The 19,674-nt window shown below is 43.9% G+C and overlaps 3 protein-coding genes across 5 annotated transcripts in view; 1 reads left to right on the forward strand and 2 right to left on the reverse strand.

Moving 5' to 3' along the window:
* The window catches only part of LOC132259496 (histone acetyltransferase KAT7), a 28,363-nt gene extending 14,337 nt beyond the window's left edge, over positions 1-14,026 (reverse strand). For 2 of the 3 annotated variants that reach the window (XM_059757158.1, XM_059757159.1), the window contains exons 1-4: positions 13,838-14,024; positions 11,867-13,765; positions 11,630-11,803; positions 4,005-4,098 (exon numbers count right to left, since the gene is read on the reverse strand). In XM_059757158.1, the coding sequence (XP_059613141.1) occupies positions 4,005-4,098; positions 11,630-11,803; positions 11,867-13,765; positions 13,838-13,855 (2,185 nt within the window). In that variant the 5' untranslated portion in view covers positions 13,856-14,024. Of the gene's footprint in view, positions 1-4,004; positions 4,099-4,724; positions 4,831-11,629; positions 11,804-11,866; positions 13,766-13,837 lie in introns of those variants that run through there. The other variant, XM_059757160.1, reaches the window with a different exon arrangement.
* Positions 14,027-14,076: 50 nt separating this feature from the next.
* LOC132259497 (glutaminyl-peptide cyclotransferase) lies at positions 14,077-15,782 on the forward strand. Its single transcript, XM_059757161.1, has 2 exons — positions 14,077-14,257; positions 14,323-15,782. Exons 1-2 carry the CDS (start codon positions 14,201-14,203, stop codon positions 15,265-15,267), a joined length of 1,002 nt encoding a protein of 333 aa, XP_059613144.1. The 5' UTR covers positions 14,077-14,200; the 3' UTR covers positions 15,268-15,782.
* Positions 15,783-16,486: 704 nt separating this feature from the next.
* On the reverse strand, positions 16,487-18,631 carry LOC132259557 (RUS family member 1). The gene is made up of 2 exons (XM_059757239.1): positions 18,438-18,631; positions 16,487-18,375 (listed from the first exon to the last, which is right to left on the reverse strand). Exons 1-2 carry the CDS (start codon positions 18,505-18,507, stop codon positions 17,177-17,179), a joined length of 1,269 nt encoding a protein of 422 aa, XP_059613222.1. The 5' UTR covers positions 18,508-18,631; the 3' UTR covers positions 16,487-17,176.
* Positions 18,632-19,674: the final 1,043 nt, after the last annotated feature.

Below are 19,674 nucleotides of genomic sequence, written 5' to 3' on the forward strand. Positions count from 1 at the left end.
TTGTCTGCACAAATAATTTGTCTAATTGTTACAGAGATTTTTCCTTCTATTCACTCTGTTTTGCCTGTTGGAGAGAATTTCGGTAAAATAGAGCAGAGAATTATTTTTGGCGTTTCACATGCTTTTGGGGGGTTGAGCGCAAAGGATGGACATTGAAAAGGTCAAGTCAGGTCACAGCCAGGGCGTCGCCCTCAGGGCCACAGGCGTCTGACGGATCGATAATACCGTCTCGACGCAACCAAACCCAAAACCAACCTGCTGCAGTCACATTCAGCAGAAATTTCTCCATGGCACCAACACACAGGCGAGTGCTGGGATATTTTGGGTGAGTGAAGAAGACATGGAAGGATTGTTGGATGAATGTGAGAGTGAGAAAAGCTCAATTTTCCCTTTCTGCGCACGCGATAAATGAATTTTCATGCCATACAGCACGAACGTACGTGAATCTCTCAAGGGATGTGCATTAATAATGACCGGTAAATTTGAACTGATTTGGAAACTCAAATGACAAGTGACAGATTTTGTGATTTGCATAATGACGTATTGCATTACAAGGATTGCAGTCAATTCCAAAGAATTGGCAGAGGGAATAAAAGCTCCCGTTTAGAGTAGATAAACTCAAACTCTAGGAATAGTGTGTCAGGATAGGTCAGTATTCATATTATTTGTAGTATTGTAGTCAATTAATATTAACTGCATGCTTTAGACCAGACGTTTCTGCAAATTTAACACTATTCCAAATATCTTAGAGTATAATACTCTACTCAACGTTAATTCAACATTATTTTAAAATTCCATATCATTGCAGAGAAAATATTGAGAATTTTCCAGGTTGGACAGGAAAGTGACAGAGGCATATATTGCCATAAGATGGAGGCGCCTGGTGAACTTTTAATCAACGACACACCCTTCCGTCCTCGTTAATTCCAACCTGAGTGACACAGATAAATCTATCAGTGAAAGCTCCCACCTTCACGGGTGACGATGCGCATGTAGAGTCAGAGAAAGGTGGTGAAAAAAAGTGAAGAAATGCCACTTCCAAATGAGGACACACTAATGGAAGCCTAGGAGTTTGTGCCCTAGGAAAACTTCAATGAAAGTCACTACGTCACACATACAGTGAATTTTACTACAATCGCGCATAGTAGATGGTATTTTCTAGTAAAATTGCATTCTCTGTGTAGTAAAATGCTGTCGGTGGCATGATAGAAGGAGGGAAAAGGTAATTGTTGATGGGAATTGAACCACAACAGGCCACTCCCCATCAAATAATATTCATCATCGTGCAACAATGCACTTCTCACTTGCATTCAAGGGACTTTTTGAGATACCGCCAAGATTTCCAACACACACACAACCTCTTAATTGCCACTCTTCCACATATTTTTTTGCAACTCGCTCTCCGTCTACCTCCCTACCAGCCACTTACCATTCCCTCGCACTCCATTACGATTGTGATGACGGTGGAGGGAGAGATTAATGTTTGCGAAGGAGGAGATAAATTCGGGGAGTCGCGTTTTTATTTTTTAAAACATCGCTTGTTCAACCTTCTCAAATTTTCACCTCACCTCTTCTGTCTCCTCAGAGGTAATTTTGCATGACACACGGTATGGAAGGCGTTTAAGAGAGACGTAACCTTCAAAAGTAAACTTTTGATGGCGTGTCAGGCGAAACAGGGAAAATTTTCCATGTCACCAGCGAAAGGACTCAAAGGGAAAACCCACAATTTTCGGTAGGAGTCTATAAAGCTGGAATATACACATAAACTTACTTGGTGGAAAAACAGGTAAATGTGAAAGCTCTGCTGACATTTCAATTAATCAAGAAACACGCGTCACAGTGTGCGTGGGAAAATCCCTGCTAATTTCTCCACAGATTTGGCAATTAACGCCACATATAAAGGTCTTTAAACCCGAAACGCGTGTCCCTTTTTTCACTGCTCTCTCGCGCTTATAAATTCACAATTGGAGCAAAAGACGCGCTAACAGATTTGGTGGATATTGAAGGCGGATAAAACGGTTGTAAATAGAAGAAATATTAGTTGGTGTGTTAATTTTAAAATTGGTGATAAATTTGTCAGCAGTCTCATCATCAAGCAGTATATCACCCCCTCGAGAATAACTCACAACACACTCATTCTGACTCATGCGTCGAGATATTGAGAGATATTTTTCCTACCGTCACTAAACAAAAATTTATTAGTAAACACAGAGCCGGAGAGAGAGCATATTATTTATTTTTAGATAACGACGTCGAGTCGCAATTTACGTCATATGAATGATATCACATGCAGAGAATATTTTTATACATTATTAGCATATGAAGTCAATCTTGCGTCTACTTCTCTCCCACTCTCACATGCGTTATCACGATTGCCGTGTGATACGTGCTCTGACACTTTCGATGTGATTCACAGCGATATGAGAGAATTATCCCACGTGGGAGGATTGCGAAAATCACATGAAAGATTGGCAAATGGCCCGTGATATCATGAAATATTGTGCTGATAAAGGAATTTTCGCAGAATCTACAATTAAAATGCTATAGTTATTTTCCACAAAAATAAACGAGAAAATCATATGAAATAACCCAGTAATTTGAAATTGAAATATATTCGAGAATTTCGCATGGCATTTGTACAAGAAGCAACCCAAGTGTGAAAATGTTTTATGAATGAAATGAATAGATGAGGGCAAATCTGCGATTAATTGCTTTAAAAATCTCTCCATATGAATGAAATTTGTATTTTAAAGCCAACAATAATTCCATACAACATATTAATTAAAATTTGTGAATTTTGTTATTTCTTATGCATTCTGTATTCAATACGAGAATAGAATTAAACGCTATAGAAGTATACAAATTGATACCACAATATAAATTTCAGTTTGCTTCACAGTTGTAAAACTCCAAATGATTATAGCGACGAGGATAAACTTGTCAAAATTATGTTTATTGCTAAAATCACGGTACAAACTTTAAAATTCTCATGAGAACACTGGCCAATAAATCTGTAATCTGACATCTTGGGGAAGTCCAATTGTAGCGCTGTGACAATGGAATAAATATAAACTATTGCGCAACGGGTCAAAGAACTCTTTTCACTTACGCAAAACGTGTGGTGTTTTTTCTCTCACCTTCTGTTGGAAATGTGAAAATTCTCTTGGACTTTGTTTGCTCACCCCGAAATCACAATTATAGAGAATTATTTAGATGAGCACTGAAGTGAGCGAAATAAGTGGAAAAAGTGTAATAAGACGAAAATTTGCACTTCAGACTTAATAAGTATTATTAAATTGACTTTTGACGAAAAGATAATTCCCCAGAGGCAAAATATTTGGGCTTCTGCTCTCTTCTTTACGATTTTCTCAGCGCCTTGCCTCTCAGCACAGTGTCTGTATCGCCTTTCTCTCGAGGGGATAAAATAAATATTTGAGGTTGGGGAAGATAAGAGGTTGAGAGCCCCAAAAGCGACAAATATACATAAAGCATTTTCGGAATTGACTTCTTAAATACTCTCGCTCTAGACGCCCTCCCTTCGGGGCGTTGAATTCGTCATGGCATTTCAGTTCGGGCACAATTGTTTGCGCCCTCAGGCGGGGGGAGAATAAGAGCAAAAGTTGTATATGTACATATATAAAAAATAAAGATATTAAGTGTGCGATAAAAGGTGGTATGAGAGCACACATTCTTATACCTCTACTTCACTCCTTTGGCCGCGTATTAAATTCCGTGTTGGCCAATCAAAATGACGCTTCAGCATTTGCATATAATTAAACACTTTTGGCCAGTGAGATTCCAACAATTACAGCCAAACGGCCAATTGCACACAAGACTTTTAGTAACATTGTGTAATTATTGTGTTTATGAATGATGTGTCGAAAGGTGGATTTTTCTCATCACATTCACGTGGCATGTAATTGACATGTGAATTTTTATATTAAAGTGTGTGCTCTCGTACTCAGCCTTCAACATGATTAAGGATGCTCTTTTGCAATACTCACTGAAATCAATGAGTAGACGTCCATATCCTTTCCTCTGGTACGGTGGCAGAGTCAGGATGCATGACACATTGTAGTTGAGGAAGGAATTCTTCTCCTGCAAAAAGAAGAAAAAAAACATCTTACGTTCAGCAATTGAATTTAGCTTAAAATACAATAAACCATCAATGGAGAATATTCTGTAGCATTCAGAATGCATGTTCCGTCTAATTTGTTCATAAAAAGGGTGGAATGTACTCATTAATAAATATTTATCATGATCATCCAAAAAATACTTGATGATCAGTGGTGAGGTTTGTGAAACAGTAGAAAAGAAACGTTACAAAAGCATGCAACACCGTTGAACATCGGGCACCATTAATTTCTCCATCACAGACCATTTTTTCACCCTCCCCTTCGTGTAAATGCACAGAGATTGAAATATCAATTTGTGTAATATCACTCACTTAATGATCACAAATATTCACTCTAATTCCAACACACACGCCCCGAGAATATTCCACTGTAATTTGATTGTCGTGTGATGCATTTGGCTGATATATTTGTGTCGTCCTCCCTGGGCAATTCTCGTCTTTTTGGGGGCCAAATTACATTTTATCAGCTCACTTCCACCGTTTGCTCACTGTGAAAATTAATTGGATTGCGCCAAAAAGTTAATTACAGTCATTTGTTCTCAAGTCATTTCCTCCATTCAAAATGATTCTTTTTCCTTCCTCTTGTTGTGTCGTTGGTGGTCTTGCTCTTCTGCGCCCATCTTGACATTCTCCTGCCCTGACTCGCTGTCGTCTCACTCTCAGCTGTGTTGATGATTTGTATAAAAGGCCAATGACTTGGGTGATTAATTGATGGATCCATTGCCAAAAAGAGAGAGAGAGAGTTGAATGCAAGCGACACTGTGAGAGTGAGAAGGGCAAAATTGCACTCATCCATTATTTTCCATCTGGACGCATTTTAAATGTACAAATCGCTGAAGAATGGCGACAATTTGTAGAATTTAGAGACATGACACTGCTCCACCATTAAATGCATGTCTTTCTCTCTCTAGAAGGACACTTCTTTTTCCACTTTGCTCTTAATTCTCCCTCGCTCATCTCCACCCAGTGGGAAAATAAAGATGGTGTTTGTCTAGCTGATGAGACAAAGAAAATCTCTGCCATAGTGTCTCCATTTCAACCCGCTATACCTATAATTCAATCCGCACTTCTTTGTTCCACCCAGACAGGGAACTTTAAATGTACAAACTTTGTAATAATGTGCAAATGTAAGGCAATTAACTAAGTAAAACAAGTGCTCAAGGTTTACACCGCATTATTTTTCTACCTCTCCTCTGTGACATATTGTTAATGAGGAAAGACGAAATGTTCTCCTCCATTTGCAATAACTCACCCAGAGTCTCATGCACATGGAAGGACATCTCCAATGTGTGTGGATTCCAAGGAGAATGTCAGGGTTGCAAAGCTACTTTTGAACACTACACAGACGATCTCTAAAAACCCAGAATGTATGCCAGGTATTACGAAAAGCGGTCGAAAATTTCGAACCTGAAAATGAAATGCTAATTGAACGTTTAATGAAGCCATCTCAAAGTCTCTCCATGGCCTCTAGCAATATACACACAGACAGTTATTGACGCACTTCTTCATCTTGGTAATTGAATTTTTTCTTTTTTTTTTGAAAAATCCTCCATGAATTTCATAAAAACGTAACATCGTCATGACTGTTGAGCGAATGGGGAATTAAATAAATTTTCCGGTCACTTAGCTTAATCTCACGCTCAGTCGACATTAAGACATATTCCCTTCCACAGTCTTTCATCCATTCTCATCGTCATCAATGCGGCATAACTATATTTACATTCCACCCGCGGCGCCTTGCTCGGAACTCGCAATCCGTGAAACCAACCCCACAATTGTCTCCGCGCATTTGTGACCTTTCTGTCTCCGGGATTCACGAGTGCTTTTCACTGTAGTCCCCGTCCCTTTCGGCAAGCGGGCGCAGGATGATGGGTGATGGAGGTGTCTGGTGTCGCTGCCGCCCACCCAAAAAATATCAAAAGCGAAGCGGGAGAGACTGCTGCTGGCGAGTGGTAAAAGCAACAAGAGCAAACGCTTCCTATGTGTCTGACTCCAGAGCTGTACATAGAGCCGCAGCACCCCGGGAAACCCCACTTCGCATACATCACATTCACCCTTAGCAGGGATGGTACATAATCACACAGTCCCGGCAACTTTTCGGGATGCTCCGCTCCTCTTGCATCCGACAATTCGTTCAACCCAACTTGCTCACGTACGAGACGACACAAAAGTTGAGGTAGAGCGAATAATTGCATTAGTTTTTAATGATTAAAAGCACATAACAAAGAACAACGCCACTCCCTTTATTTCTGAGCATAATATCATGTTGTCAGGATATTCATTGACAATTTGACATTACCTACTTATGTTCTTCATCTTTGTCTCTAGAGAAGATCCATTTGAGACGTAAAAATTGATTTTACAAAGGAAATGTGATATATAGAGAATTCACACGAGAATTCCAGGAAATTGCCATTAAATATCAATTACATCTTTTTATGCTTTGCACGCAAATTGGGATACAACATATATTGAACCCAATTATATTTCTGATTTTCTAAGAAAAGCGCTGTGTTTTCTGGGGAAATTCAATTTTTCATATTAAAGAATTTATCTCATGCAATGCGACTTGTCTAGAGTTAAATTATTAGGTAATATTGCAAATGATTTTTCAGTAAAGTCAAAATTCCCCCACTCTCTCCCAGATTGCGTACCATCAAATTTTCTCACCATTCCACCTTCGAGATTCCCAATAAATTATCACAAAATTAAAACAACGGAACTCACACACAACCTTTCCTCCCAGCACAGAGAGTGTGAACCATTAATCATTGAGCAATTTTCAACACAAAATGTTTTCTTTTGTCGTCTCCTCCTCAAATCAAATATTTCTCTAACCCGAAACCTCATGAATTGTACTTATCCGATTAGTATCTGATTCCCCTACAAAACTCAACAAACATGTATTAAACATGCCAGGGCAGCCAGGAAGATATAACTCATGCTTGGGCATTATGTTGAAATTTGCCTACACAGCAACATCTAATGTATGTAATAGTCCACTATAATGAGTTAATTTGAGTCTTTAATTAATTATTCTTTATGAGTGAATCGAAATAAAGTGTTGGTGTCTTGAAGGTAATATCTCATTTGAAATTCACACCTCAACAGCCAAAATTTGGGTCTGATATTTAAAAGAAACATAACATGGTGTTTGGACTCAGGTAACATGCAGATAAATCATGAGGTGTGAAAAGAGTTGAATTTTACTCTATGAAACGCACTAGTTATTTGGGAGTCAACTGATTTAATATAAAATTCATCAACTGTTCCCTCGGGGTCGGGGTCATTGTTCCTCGCGGCCGAAAAGAGCTGATGAGAAAAGAAATCCACCGCTCACAGTTATATTTCCCAATTATGACTCAATCTTCGCGTCAGTGTCGCTCAAAAGAGAAATTGATCTTGTTTGACAGGCCCAGAGAAGGCTGGATCACAGCGAAGAAGGGGACTTATTTGTCAAATTCTGCAAAGGTGGACTTCTTTGGGGGTGTGAGAAGCTCTTTTTCTTGTGCCAAAAGTTTACAAGGTGGCTGGCAGTGGGTGGCACTGGGATGACGCTGTGAAGAAAGATTGTTGACCTTATGCGCCATCCCTCACATCGATTCCCCATCATCCAACATTTTCTCCATTACAGACAGGTTCTGTCGCTCTCCTTGTTCTTTTCACAACACTGCTCTTCTTCGTCGTTTTCTTATACTCCATATTACATAAAATCCGTCTGATTGAATCACTTGGAAGAGTCTCTCTCCCGCATTTCGCCTTGCTTACGTAAACACACACACACACAAAACGTCTCGGGCGGTGTCTCTTATTCTTTTGCTAAATTATCACGTCACTTTATATGTCGAGACGGCGGTTTGGACCTCTCTGTCTCTCTCTCTTTCTCATTACTCTCGTCGCTCCTCCGGAGGCAAACTTTTCATGCTCAGCCGAGTGGCCGAGTCAACACGGAAACGATCACGGAGGGATGATTGCGCAGCAGCTCAGCTGAATCTACATATCATAGAGCTCAGCTTGAAAGTCCACCCTAGATGTGAAGCAACATTTCAAGATCACGCATGGGAATACATATCTCATCTCCCATGCCGAACAGTCAATGAACTCCCGATGACGAAGGATAGAACACAGAAGGGATGAGCCACCTGGATGTGATCCCTGGACTACAGAGCCCTCGATCGGCACTTAGGGAGACGCAAAAAGTGCCAGAGTAGAAAAAAGACGACACGATTGACACCTGCTAAGTTTCTCTTCGCCCTGCTGGCAACGGCTAAGGGAGCACAGTCCAACTGCCTCCAATTGCTTTTCTCAACTTAAAAACACTCCGCGATCGCACGGTGGCCAGAAAGTGGCCAGCAAAGTGCGGCCAGAGGAGTGAGTTAAAAATGAAATATCTCTATATGCGTAGAAATTCAATTAGAGACATGATAAATTTTAAGTTGACCTCTTGAAACCCAACATCACAAATTTGCCACTATTATTGCATTTTTTTGCCCCTTTCAATCCCCAGAAAATCCACACATGCAAATATGATCCTTCGATCCTTCTGTCAAGCCACAAAACCACAGACTTTCATTGGCCACAACTGCCGAGAGTTTTAATGTTGGCAAATTTATTCGAAGAAAAACAGCCTCATCTTCACCCTCAGGCTCATGTAATGCCATGTGTAATTGCATTATGTGCCAAAAAGGGGATAATCGGTTGATGCACATAATTACAATATTCCTCAGTGTGATGATAATGATGATCAACCTGGAAGCCTTTGACAGTGCAATTTGTGATCGTGCCTGATGAAAATTATACAACAACAACCCAAGCCAAGGTGCTTACACTTCCACACACCACCATTTGTTAATGTTTATGCGGTGTTGGCAGACCAATCTCGCCTTCGATTAATGAGTGGAGAATGCTTACGATGCAATCTGAGACTGCTAGTCAGTTCAGTGCATCCTCATTAGACGTAGACTTGCTTGATTAATGCCCAAATAAACCGAAGACAGAAGATCATTGTGAGCACATTGCAAAAGCCAACACCTTTAGCATATCTTTCGCGGGAGCACGAGACTCTGAATCTCGTGCTTCCGCAATATAAATCCACGTGCCAGATTTGACCAGAAGGATACAAATGTTTTTCCAGAAATTTACTACCCCAATTACTTATTCAAATTATTCCAACTGAAATCAATTTGCTCCTTCATGTTGTGCTGAAGCCACTGGTGCTGATAATTTATTGAGTTCGGTTTTTTCGCCCTCTCTCTGCCATATTAAATGGCATTTTGGGAAGAAGAGGCCACAGGTAAATGACCATGTAGTCAGGCATAATGAGAACTAATTGCACAAATACGGCAGTTTGTAAAATGTAATACGCAGCAATTAAAAGTATAATTTCATTCCAATGGTCACATTAGTGCGATAATGAATGATTTAAGAATAATGGCATTCCTATTTTGCCACCGGCAATGAATGCCATTGGTAATTTTGGAGCTATTATTGTTGGGTTTTTCCCACTGACTCTCGATTTAGCCAGGGAGAAAACAGATTTTTTTTACTTGGGAAAACTATCGAAAATGTGCCGCTGAAGTGGTGGGAAAACTCTATAGAGTATCGCATCCAGAGGTGATTGAACTTTGGGTGTTTTCACCGAAAAAGCTTATATTCTCTGGTTGGTATAAAATTTTTGAGCATCACCACTCCTCAAGTTGGGCTAGGGATTGTGGCAGCATTTCCACAGCGTCCATGTAATCGCCCAACCCCAGTCGGGTCCACAAAAATCCATATACTTCGGGAGAACATAGGCGAGAGACATACCCCACCCGCGCATCGCCGGAGATGAATGCAGATGGTGGACAGAGATGGCGAGAGAGACACACGACAGAGATCACCCTCTCTGCAGCAGCCAATACGCGAGCGCACACCCTCTGTCGGCTGCGCCACATACTTCCCCACACCACCCGACCGACCGCGACTAGACTGCTTCTGCAGCGGAGACCGACTGAGAGTCACTAGGACGGGAAAGTTCAACGACCAGCATCCGCAGGAGCAAGCAACTCCACAAATTCTCACATGCCAGACAACACACAAAACACACATTGAGCCCCGGCAGACGCGCGGGGAAGGCAATTTTGCAGTGAGAACACACGCGTCCCCCTCATAAGCACACACACTTACAGTGGAGCACACCGCAACCCCCGCGCACTTCCCAGCCACTCCAGAGACTCCCTCGTATTCTGCACTGGGAGAAACGGACCGATGTGATGTGCCCAAGGAGATCCTCAGAACTTTTGGGTAGTCCACACATTTTCCCGGGTTAGTGGACTAATGCTGAAAAACCATCCTAAAAAAGCACACTTGGCGCGGAAAGCACTTGCTGAATTCTTCCAATGAGAGAGGATAAGAGGTCCTGTGAGCCCTGATTTGTAACAGTGTAGAAGCAGAGGGAAAGATTTGTAGTATTGTGGAGAGTAATTGTAGTAAACCCCTGCAATTTCCCCAATGAAATGTTCCATTGGCAGCGGACCATCCCCGCTCCTCGTATCCACGCGCCTTCAATCATTCAGCCACCCATCCAGGGAGTCCCGCACGGCGTCCCCAGCGCTGCACCGCATAATCAATTGAATTGCCATCGAAAAAGAGGATACATATTGCACAATGGCGCGCCGTGCTGAGATGGTACAAATGTTCATCATGGAAACAATGAGATTATGATTGAGTGATATTCCCCACGTGCGAGTGGGACAGAGGCTTCAAGCAAGGAGAGGGTTTTCGAGAGTGGCATCGAGAGGGCAATGCTCTTTTATGTGCTCCCATCCTTTGCCAATTCGCACCTGGATTTCGGTGAGCTCCTCACAATTTATTTCCACTCACCGATTACACAGAGATTAACTCACTTTTCCCTCACTTAATTATCAGACATTTGAATACACACAGGCACGCTGGTGCCTATTTTTTACCTTCACACAATTCCCCAGGACTCACCGCACTTGCCACCCTCAAGCTTGGGTGTGTTCTTTTATATTCCATGCATATTTAACTGAGAGCGACGAGAGAAATCTCCTTTTGTTCCAGACAAAAATTTAAGCTCCAGACGGGAAAAGATAATTTGCCCTCCTCATGATATCACTCTTGATGGGCAGAAGCACGAAATTTTCTCACCCACTCCCATTCAACCATCACAGAATATCCTGGTGAATAATACAATTTCGCTTGTCCAAATGAAATCAGCTCGCGGAAGCAGCCATTCTTTGTGGTTCCTCAGAATTCGATTAAATTTTTTGTTCTAGTCTTCGTAAACTCGTAGCAAAAAAAAATGTGGAAAATTGGACTGGCAGTTGAGAAAACAGAGAACACTTTGATAAGTTCAACAAATAAGCTGGGAAATTGATTAAAGAAGTACTGAGAATAAATATTGACTTCTTTCCTGATCATCTCGAGTCACGGAAAAATTATCTTCGTTCAAAACTAAACATTGAAATATGTAGATAAAGATGCCAATATTACCTTGCTAAAATATCCAACGGTGTGACAACCTTCGGAATCTGCCAGAGTCATAACATAAAACAGGAAAGGCTCCACGTCGTAGTACAGAGTCTTGTAGTCGAGGAAGAACTTGGCCAGGAGACACAAGTTTTGAGCGTAGATCTTGTTCTTTCTGCCATCCACTTGCCACACGCCCTGAAATTGTCCCCAAATATTACTCCACTTCTCAATCATCAGCCAAAGACATTTTATACTCACCAACTTTCCCTTCCTGTAGATCTCATCTCCGGGCGGATGTCGCCAAACACACTTGGCCGCGTGCCTCTTCATGCCCACCTCGGATTTCTGATAGCGCAAGCAGAATTCGCAGAGATACAGCTTGGGCAATCGCGCGGCATCTTCAGGATACTTCGATTGGTACCACACATCCATTTTGTACTTCCCCATCGAGATGTACTTCGTTCCCTTGCTGGCCGGCAAGGCTTTCAGTTCGTTCTCAATATTCTCAGCAGCCAGAGCTTGGGCGTCTCTAAACAATTGCAGATCATACTCAGAAACGATCCCCTCTAGTTTCGGCTCCTTCTTCTTATCCCCAATCGGCGCGTGTGAGTTTGTCGACGGGATTCCCTTGTGTTTGGCCCTGCTCTCGCGAATCCGCTGCAAGTAAGCCTTCTGCTCCGGCGTGGGGACTTTCTTTGTGGAATCATAAGCCATCATGGCCTTTCGGCGCTCGTCATCTCGCTTCTTCCGCTCCACATACGCCAGCTTCGCCTCAGCCACAGTCAAATTGTGATACAGAGGACACGCCTCAATGGTGAAGTGCTTATCAAACTGCCCACCCAAGTGTCCGGCAGAATCGCATCCCTCGAAGGGACACTTTCTCTCCATTGGCGCCGGAGGAGTGGTATTGTTGTTGACTTTGACTGTGTCCTGGCGCTTTGTCGTATTCTTAGTCTTTCCCTTGCTGGACACAGGCGCCTTCTTCACAGGACTCTTTGAGGACTGCCTCTTGCCCTCATCAAACTCAGAGTCTGTCTCTGATGGCGCCTTTCCCGTCAAATGCTTGGATTTCCTCGTACTTGAGGATCTTGTCAGTTTTCTGGCTATTGTAGGTTTGTTATTTGCCTCTGTCTCAGAATCCGTGTTAATATGATTCTTCACCGTCTCTTCCGGACCCTTGACAGAGTTGTTAGCGGCTTTGGGAGCAGCCTTTTTTATCGCCATCTTCTTCGCCGGCGGGCTAGAATCCTCAGTAGAGGCACTTTCGCTCTCACTATCACTGGAATCATCCGTGGTAGTAGTTGTTGTAGCCGAAGATTCAGCTGAACTCTTGCTCGACATCTTCCGGGTGGTTTTCTGTGGAGCAGGAGTGGCTTTAGTTGTCTTCTGTGGAGCTACTTTTCCGGTTGGCTTGCTCTTTGCCGATTGCCGGGAGTTCTTCGTCGCTGTGGCATCATCAGTGTCTGAAGAGTTGTCCGGAGAGAAGATGCTCTTCTTCTTCACCTTCGAGGTTTGATTGGTGTGCTTCTCAGAAGCAATTTTGGTGGTTTGTGTAGTGGATTTCACTCCAGCGGCAACTGCTTTACTGCCCGCGACGACTTTCGAGAGTGCTCCCATCGATTGCTGATGCTGCTTAAGAACCGATGGCGGGGCTTTGCCTCCAGTGCTCGGAGGAACGCTGTTGGAGATGTTTTTCGGTCGATTTGTCTGCACAATTGGTCTCTTCTTCCCCACTTCTTGTCCTCCCGCCTTCTTAACCGGTGCTGCATTCTTCGGTGGAGGGATGTCCTCATCACTTGAGTACGCAGAGTTCTTTGCCACCTTCTGCTGCATGACTTTCGTGGTGCTGACGGACACCACTCGATCTCTGGACTTATTTCCGGGTGGCTTTTCATCAAGTTTCGCTTGCTGGAGAGACTTCTGCACTTCAGAGCTCCGTCTTCGTGGTGCCACCTTAACATTTTGACTTGACTTGGGATCTGCCTTTGGCGGGTCTGGACGGGACACAGATCCTGAGCCTGAAGCACGACTCCGCTGGGAGCTGGAAGTGTCTGAATCATCGGAACTCGAAGATCCAGAGTCAGATCCACTAGAGCTTCCTCCGCTAGTTGAGGATGACTCAGAACTTGATCCAGAAGACTCTGAGCTGGTTGTGGACTGCAAAAATTACAGGAATTAGGAAAGAAATAATAAAAGTTGATTTGTTTATATTCAGGTAGGTTCATTTACCTTCTTTCTTGCGGACATATTTCACCTTTGCAAACTTCACACACTGGAGAATTAGATATGCATCTCCTCAAATGAAGGATTTTTGCACAATTTGCGGGGTGAAAATGGGGGAAGAGGGAGCAAAACACGAAAAAACACACAGGAAAAACACCCCACAGCGCCACAACCTTGGGAGGTTATGTTTTGACAATCCGATCGTGACGTCATTGATGGCGATGTTTTCGATGTTCAGTCTCATACGAAAGGGAATTTTTGCTTTGTGGGGGCAACAATATTTCCCATGTTTTCTCAATAGACATCTGCAAAATCGCCATTGAATTGTGAGCTGCAGTGAGTCAGTGGGAATTGGAGAAGGTGCACACGATGGAAGTGTCTCTGGTGGTGGGCTTGTTTCTGCTCTGCGGATCGCTTTTGGTGGAGGTGAGTTGACAGGAAGAGTGAAAGCTGTGATGGGGATTTGCCATTGATTGTGGGGCTTTTCACAGGTTGCTGGTAGGGAGCGGGAGCCTAAACAGCTGCAAGATCACGAGTTGCATAGGATACTGAAGAGTAGTGACACGGAGCACTTCAGCCGCGTGCTGGGCGAAATATGCATTCCTCGCGTCGTGGGCTCCGCCGGACATGAGAAAGTGCGGAATTTTATGATTCAGGAGCTGCAAGACCTGGGCTGGAGCGTCTCGACGGACTCCTTCGAGGACGCAACGCCCAACATGGGCGTTCTGACATTCCACAACATCATCGCGACGCCACACAATGCGTCCAAGTACATCGTTTTGGCCGCGCACTACGATAGCAAGTATTTCCGGGACTTTGACTTCCTGGGCGCCACAGACTCAGCCGTGCCGTGCGCCATGATCATTAACCTGGCGCACACGCTGCATCAGGAGCTGCAGGAGACGCCGCGACACGATGTCGGCCTGATGGTGGTCTTCTTTGACGGCGAGGAGGCGTTCGAGACGTGGTCTGACAAGGATTCCATCTACGGGGCGCGCCACTTGGCCAAACGTTGGGAGAGGGAGGGCTTCCTGCCGCGCATCGAAGTGCTGGTGCTGCTGGACCTGCTGGGCGCTCCCGATCCCAATTTCTACAGCTACTTCACCACCACCGAGCGTCAGTACAATCACCTGATGATGGGCGAGCGCCGTCTCCTGCGCACGGGGATGCTCGACAACTACAGCTACAGCTCCGTGGCGGACAAGAAGCCGGCCAAGTACTTCCAGCCCTACACTTGGGCAGCCAACATCGAAGACGACCACATTCCCTTCCTGCGCCGCGGCGTCCCCATTCTGCACGTCATCCCCAGCCCCTTCCCGCACGTGTGGCACAAGGCCACGGACGACCTGGCGGCCGTGGACTTGGTGGCCGTGGAGAACCTCAACCGCATCCTCAGGCTCTTCATCGTGGAGCAGCTGCATCTGAACCTGGCCTGAAGGACGTACCGCTCGACTGGGCCTGGGAACTCGAGACAGGGTTGGTTTGTTGACTGTGAATGTTGTGTATTTTCCTTGATCATTTGACGTGGCTCATCCGTGATCGACGTCCGGTGTGTTCAGGTGCTATCCGAGAGATTTTATTAGCATTCGACGTAGATTGGAAGAACGTGTTACAGGTCCTGCTCGCAATTCTTTGCGCACAGCGTCACTTTCCGACAACATTTTGGGCATACAATGCAAATCCCCAATATTGTATGTGTATATATGTAATGAGGTGTATTATTTTGAGGATGATAACTTAATTTCATGGTTGGTGCTCCATAAATGATCATTTTTTGAAGAAATGACCCTCGGAATTGAGGTGGAAAAAGCTCTCATATTTCGAGCGGATATCTTTTTACTGTTTTTACAATTTGTTGATATTTTGTGTTGAATTTAATAAACTGTACCATATTGTGATTTTTTCAATAGAAAGTATGAAATAAACATTCCACCATATATATATATATATATATATATAGAAGATGAAAGTGTTTTTCATTCACATTGAGGCGATGAGAAAACAATTGGTTCAGGCATTGTTTGATGGTATTTGCATTTCACACGGAATCATCATCAGAAGGTCTTTGGAAAAACAACTTGTTTTTGCGAAATGCTGTTTCCAAAGTAATAAGAAATTACAATATCTTCAACATTGGGCGCTTTCCAATGACACCGCGTTCTTTATGACGAAGGATTCTCTGCAGTCTTCTTGAAATAGAGACGTTCTAATTATGCGGATTTCTCTAGTGCTTCAACACATGAAAATTTTGGCAAAATGTTAGCTTTTCGCGACGTTTAATTGATATTCTCAAACAATTTTGTCTGTCTCATGAAGTTCGTGGACTCTCACTTGTTCAAATAAACATTGAGTCGTTTGTTTAATTAATAGGTGTTCACTCACGGTGTTCACAGCGATAAGACAAGCTCATTTCCTCTATTTTTATGTGAATTTTTGAGCAAGTTGATAGAGAATTTATCGGAATGCTGATAAGTGCGACACATTTTTAACTTTTTTACCGCTCTGACGTGACGCTTGATAATCCTATCAGAAGAAGTTATGCGAAGTGATGGAAAATAACTTGAAGATTGAGAAAATGATTTCCGGTTACTTCTTGCCTCCAAATGATCCCGATAGGTGGACACATATCGCTTTTCAAAAATCACACTCAACGGCTACGTGTGTACTTTCTCTTTATTCACTAAGGTAAGTGAAAATGTTCAATAAATGCTGGAAAATTCACAAATCGTGTGCACTATTTACTTCTAGGACAAAAGTTCAATCACCTCCTTTGCCCCTAATTCGGGCATAAGGTGTGTCTTCTCAAAAGGTATCACATTTAAGTTGACAAAATGATCTAAGACTAGACAAAGTCTCATTCCTAAAAAAAAAAAGAAACACAACAGAGAATTTCACGATTTTGCGATGGGAAATTTTACCTCGAAAAATTGATATGATTCCTAATTATCATGTTTTCTCATATGTATCTCATTGTCTAGATTTGAAATTCTCTTTAGCGATAGCTATATACTTCTCCAAAATTGCTATTAAATCTGCTCTACGTTAATTTGACGTCACACCTCTGCCGTTTCTCTCTAGCGAATTAAGCCACTTGTTGCCACTACGTGTCACTTCTACTAAAACACTATATATATATCATAATATACGGAATTGTCCCGACTGTGCCCGCGAAGGAAGTGGTCAGCGGAGACCGGAAGGCGCATAGTATATTGCCAGCGAAGGAAGATACCGAAGATGTGCGAAGGAAGTCTGCGAGAAGCGCTGAAACTACTAGAATTGGAACCTCTGGAACTTCTGCGGTGGCTTCAACTTCCCGGAGACACTGTGTGTCTCCGTGGCCTCCTTTCATATCCGCCAATCCAGCCGGAATTCATCCACGAAGATGAGATGGGACGCCGTGTGCCAGCCCTCAGTCTGCGCCAGACTGTAGAACTCATTCCACTTGGTCTGGATCTCCCAGTACTTCTGCTGGCGCACCTGATGCGAGTGATCCTCCTCCTGGAGATATGACACTGCATAGAAATACGCCTTCAGCACATCTTGAGGCCTCGCGTCGAAATGCAGATAAATCCCTATCGTGCGACTCGTCTCGGCGATGATGAAGCGATCGCTGTTATCGAATCCCGTGATGATGTTGTCCACCTCGTGGGATGTCTTGTAGTGATCCACGAGATGTTTCGCTGACAGCCCGATGGACACTTTGTGTGACAGAGAGACCGTCTGTCCGATTGTCACTCTCTCGAGCCGATTGACTTCCTTGGGAGACAGCATTCGGCCGGATTTCAGGTACTCCTCGAGTGTGATGAGGAGGCGGGATTCGTTGAAGGTGCGCAAGCACACAGACTTCACCGCCCGCAGATTAGCGTACATGTGGAGTAGAGTGACGATAGAGAACAAGGAGTACAGAACAGTGGGCGTGTGGATGAGCTGCAGAAGAAAAAGACCCACAATCGATGCCACGAGGTTTACGCACGTCTCCTGAGCGCTGTCTTTCGACGCCACGTCGGCCAAATTACCACGGATTGCGTGGTGTTGCGTGAGAGCGGCTCTGGTCGCTCCTCCGGCGACTCCAACGATGGCCTTCATTGTGGTCGTGGCGCACAGGATGTACGTTGAGGCTTGCGGGAAGAGAGGAAGCACAAACAGATCCACTCCCATTGCCACGTCATTCAGCACGTCTGCCCGCAGGCGCCACTTCTTTGAATCCAAGTCCAGCTGCGAGCCCTTCCACCACGCAAACAGAACCTTCCCCAGATGTCCTGAGCCGTCCTTCAGCACCCACGTCACGGTGGCAGAGAGCGGATTCACAGCGTCACTGCCCACTCCCACTCCTTTCAGGATTGCATGAGTGGTGAGGGTGCCGGTGATGGTGCTGCAGAACGCCTGCACAGTGTCCCAGATCTGGTATTCAAGATAATCTTCACTCACGCTGTCCGGATATCCTTGCGGCAGGAAGATCTGCTGGAAGAGCCTGATCAAGCTACTGCGCTCCTTGTGAGGATGCAATGGAACTCGCACAATAGTGCCCTGGTCCGTGATAGAGTCTGCAATGGGGATTAGTGTGAGAAAATGTCCAGGAAGCCTACAAAACACGATAACAGAATACCTGCTGGCGTCACATAGAGAATCTCATTCCCTTTCGCGCCGTATTGCTCCCGAAAGTGTACCTTCATCATTAGTGTAGCGTCCACTGCTAATTGACACACATTCACTGGCGTCCTGCCCGAAGAATCCACCAGAATCCTCACTTTTCTCACCAAACAGCTGATTCCCCTCTTGCCTTGTTTTGGTCGATATTCCTAATGCGACTCCACAGGGTGTCGCTGCATCCGCCGTCTATGTTTGTCTCTCGCGCGTTCTCATAGAGGGCGGGTGAGTCGGTGAGTGGTAAGTTTTCGTTTCGCGCATTATAATTTCCCGTTCTAGAATTCTTATCTTGGTGAAAATCATCAAATTCTCTTTTCATGTATGGTTCTAAATAACTAATGGAGACATTAGAATAGAAATTTCATCGAGTTGATGAAGGAATTCCGCGCGAAGTGATGATTCTTTGGGTGGCTCATTGCCGCCAAAATTAGCATATTTCATCTCATTAGCTCGCATTTTATCTTGTATTTTGCCTCCTCTCGTCATCTCTTCCCGCCCGCGAGCTAAAGCATCATTTGGGAATTGATGGCTTCATTTGTATTATCTCTGGTGGTGATTTTCTTTCGCTCTTCCAGGCCGATGGACAGTGTCCGGTGGCCATGTTTGCTCCAGAAGCCAACTGATAAGGGAGCAATCGCCCTGGGAAAATACCGAAGCACATCTGCCACATCATGGATCTCTTCGTGGAATCCAAGGCATCGGAGCTGTGCGACAATCTGCAGAAGACGTTTATGGTAAAATCAACTTATGCGCCCCCACGACTCCAATCATCTCTGAGATTCTTCAACTCTTGGCCATTTTCACGGTGGTGATGAAAGATGAGGCATTTCGCAATCTCTCACAGAGAGTGGACTCTCCTGCTTCGCGATGACACTCTGGCGATAACTTTCCCAGGTGAGCTCAGTTTTTCGCTAACAAATGGCTCCACATATTCCAGCCGATAAATGAGAGAGCCCAGCGCGAGAGAATGGGATTAATTCCCGTTCCGTCAATGATCAATAAATTATTTTGCTGGGGCTCCAAACAGGGGCGTAGGAAGAATTCCTTGGACAGACAGGAACGCCGAAATTAGAAAACAGGCACCCGGAAAACCTGTCTTTGATTGCAGGAATTTAGAGAAATTTATGTATCTCGCAAATGTGTTGCAATTAAGAATGAGATCAATACTTTAATATCATCCGGAAAAGATCGCGCTG

The sequence above is a fragment of the Phlebotomus argentipes genome, unplaced genomic scaffold (genome assembly GCF_947086385.1).
Source record: "Phlebotomus argentipes unplaced genomic scaffold, Phlebotomus argentipes genome assembly scaffold_18, whole genome shotgun sequence".
Taxonomy (NCBI): Eukaryota; Metazoa; Arthropoda; class Insecta; order Diptera; family Psychodidae; genus Phlebotomus; species Phlebotomus argentipes.

What these genes read in the sequence shown, in the direction of transcription:
- LOC132259497 (XM_059757161.1), top strand. Translation starts at nt 14,201, where the DNA reads ATGGAAGTGTCTCTGGTGGTGGGCTTGTTTCTGCTCTGCGGATCGCTT. An exon ending in GCGGATCGCTTTTGGTGGAG is followed by an intron (nt 14,258 to 14,322) that starts GTGAGTTGACAG and finishes GGCTTTTCACAG; the next exon opens with GTTGCTGGTAGGGAGCGGGA.
- LOC132259557 (XM_059757239.1), bottom strand. Translation starts at nt 18,507, where the DNA reads ATGATGAAGGTACACTTTCGGGAGCAATACGGCGCGAAAGGGAATGAG. An exon ending in TCTCTATGTGACGCCAGCAG is followed by an intron (nt 18,376 to 18,437) that starts GTATTCTGTTAT and finishes TCCCCATTGCAG; the next exon opens with ACTCTATCACGGACCAGGGC.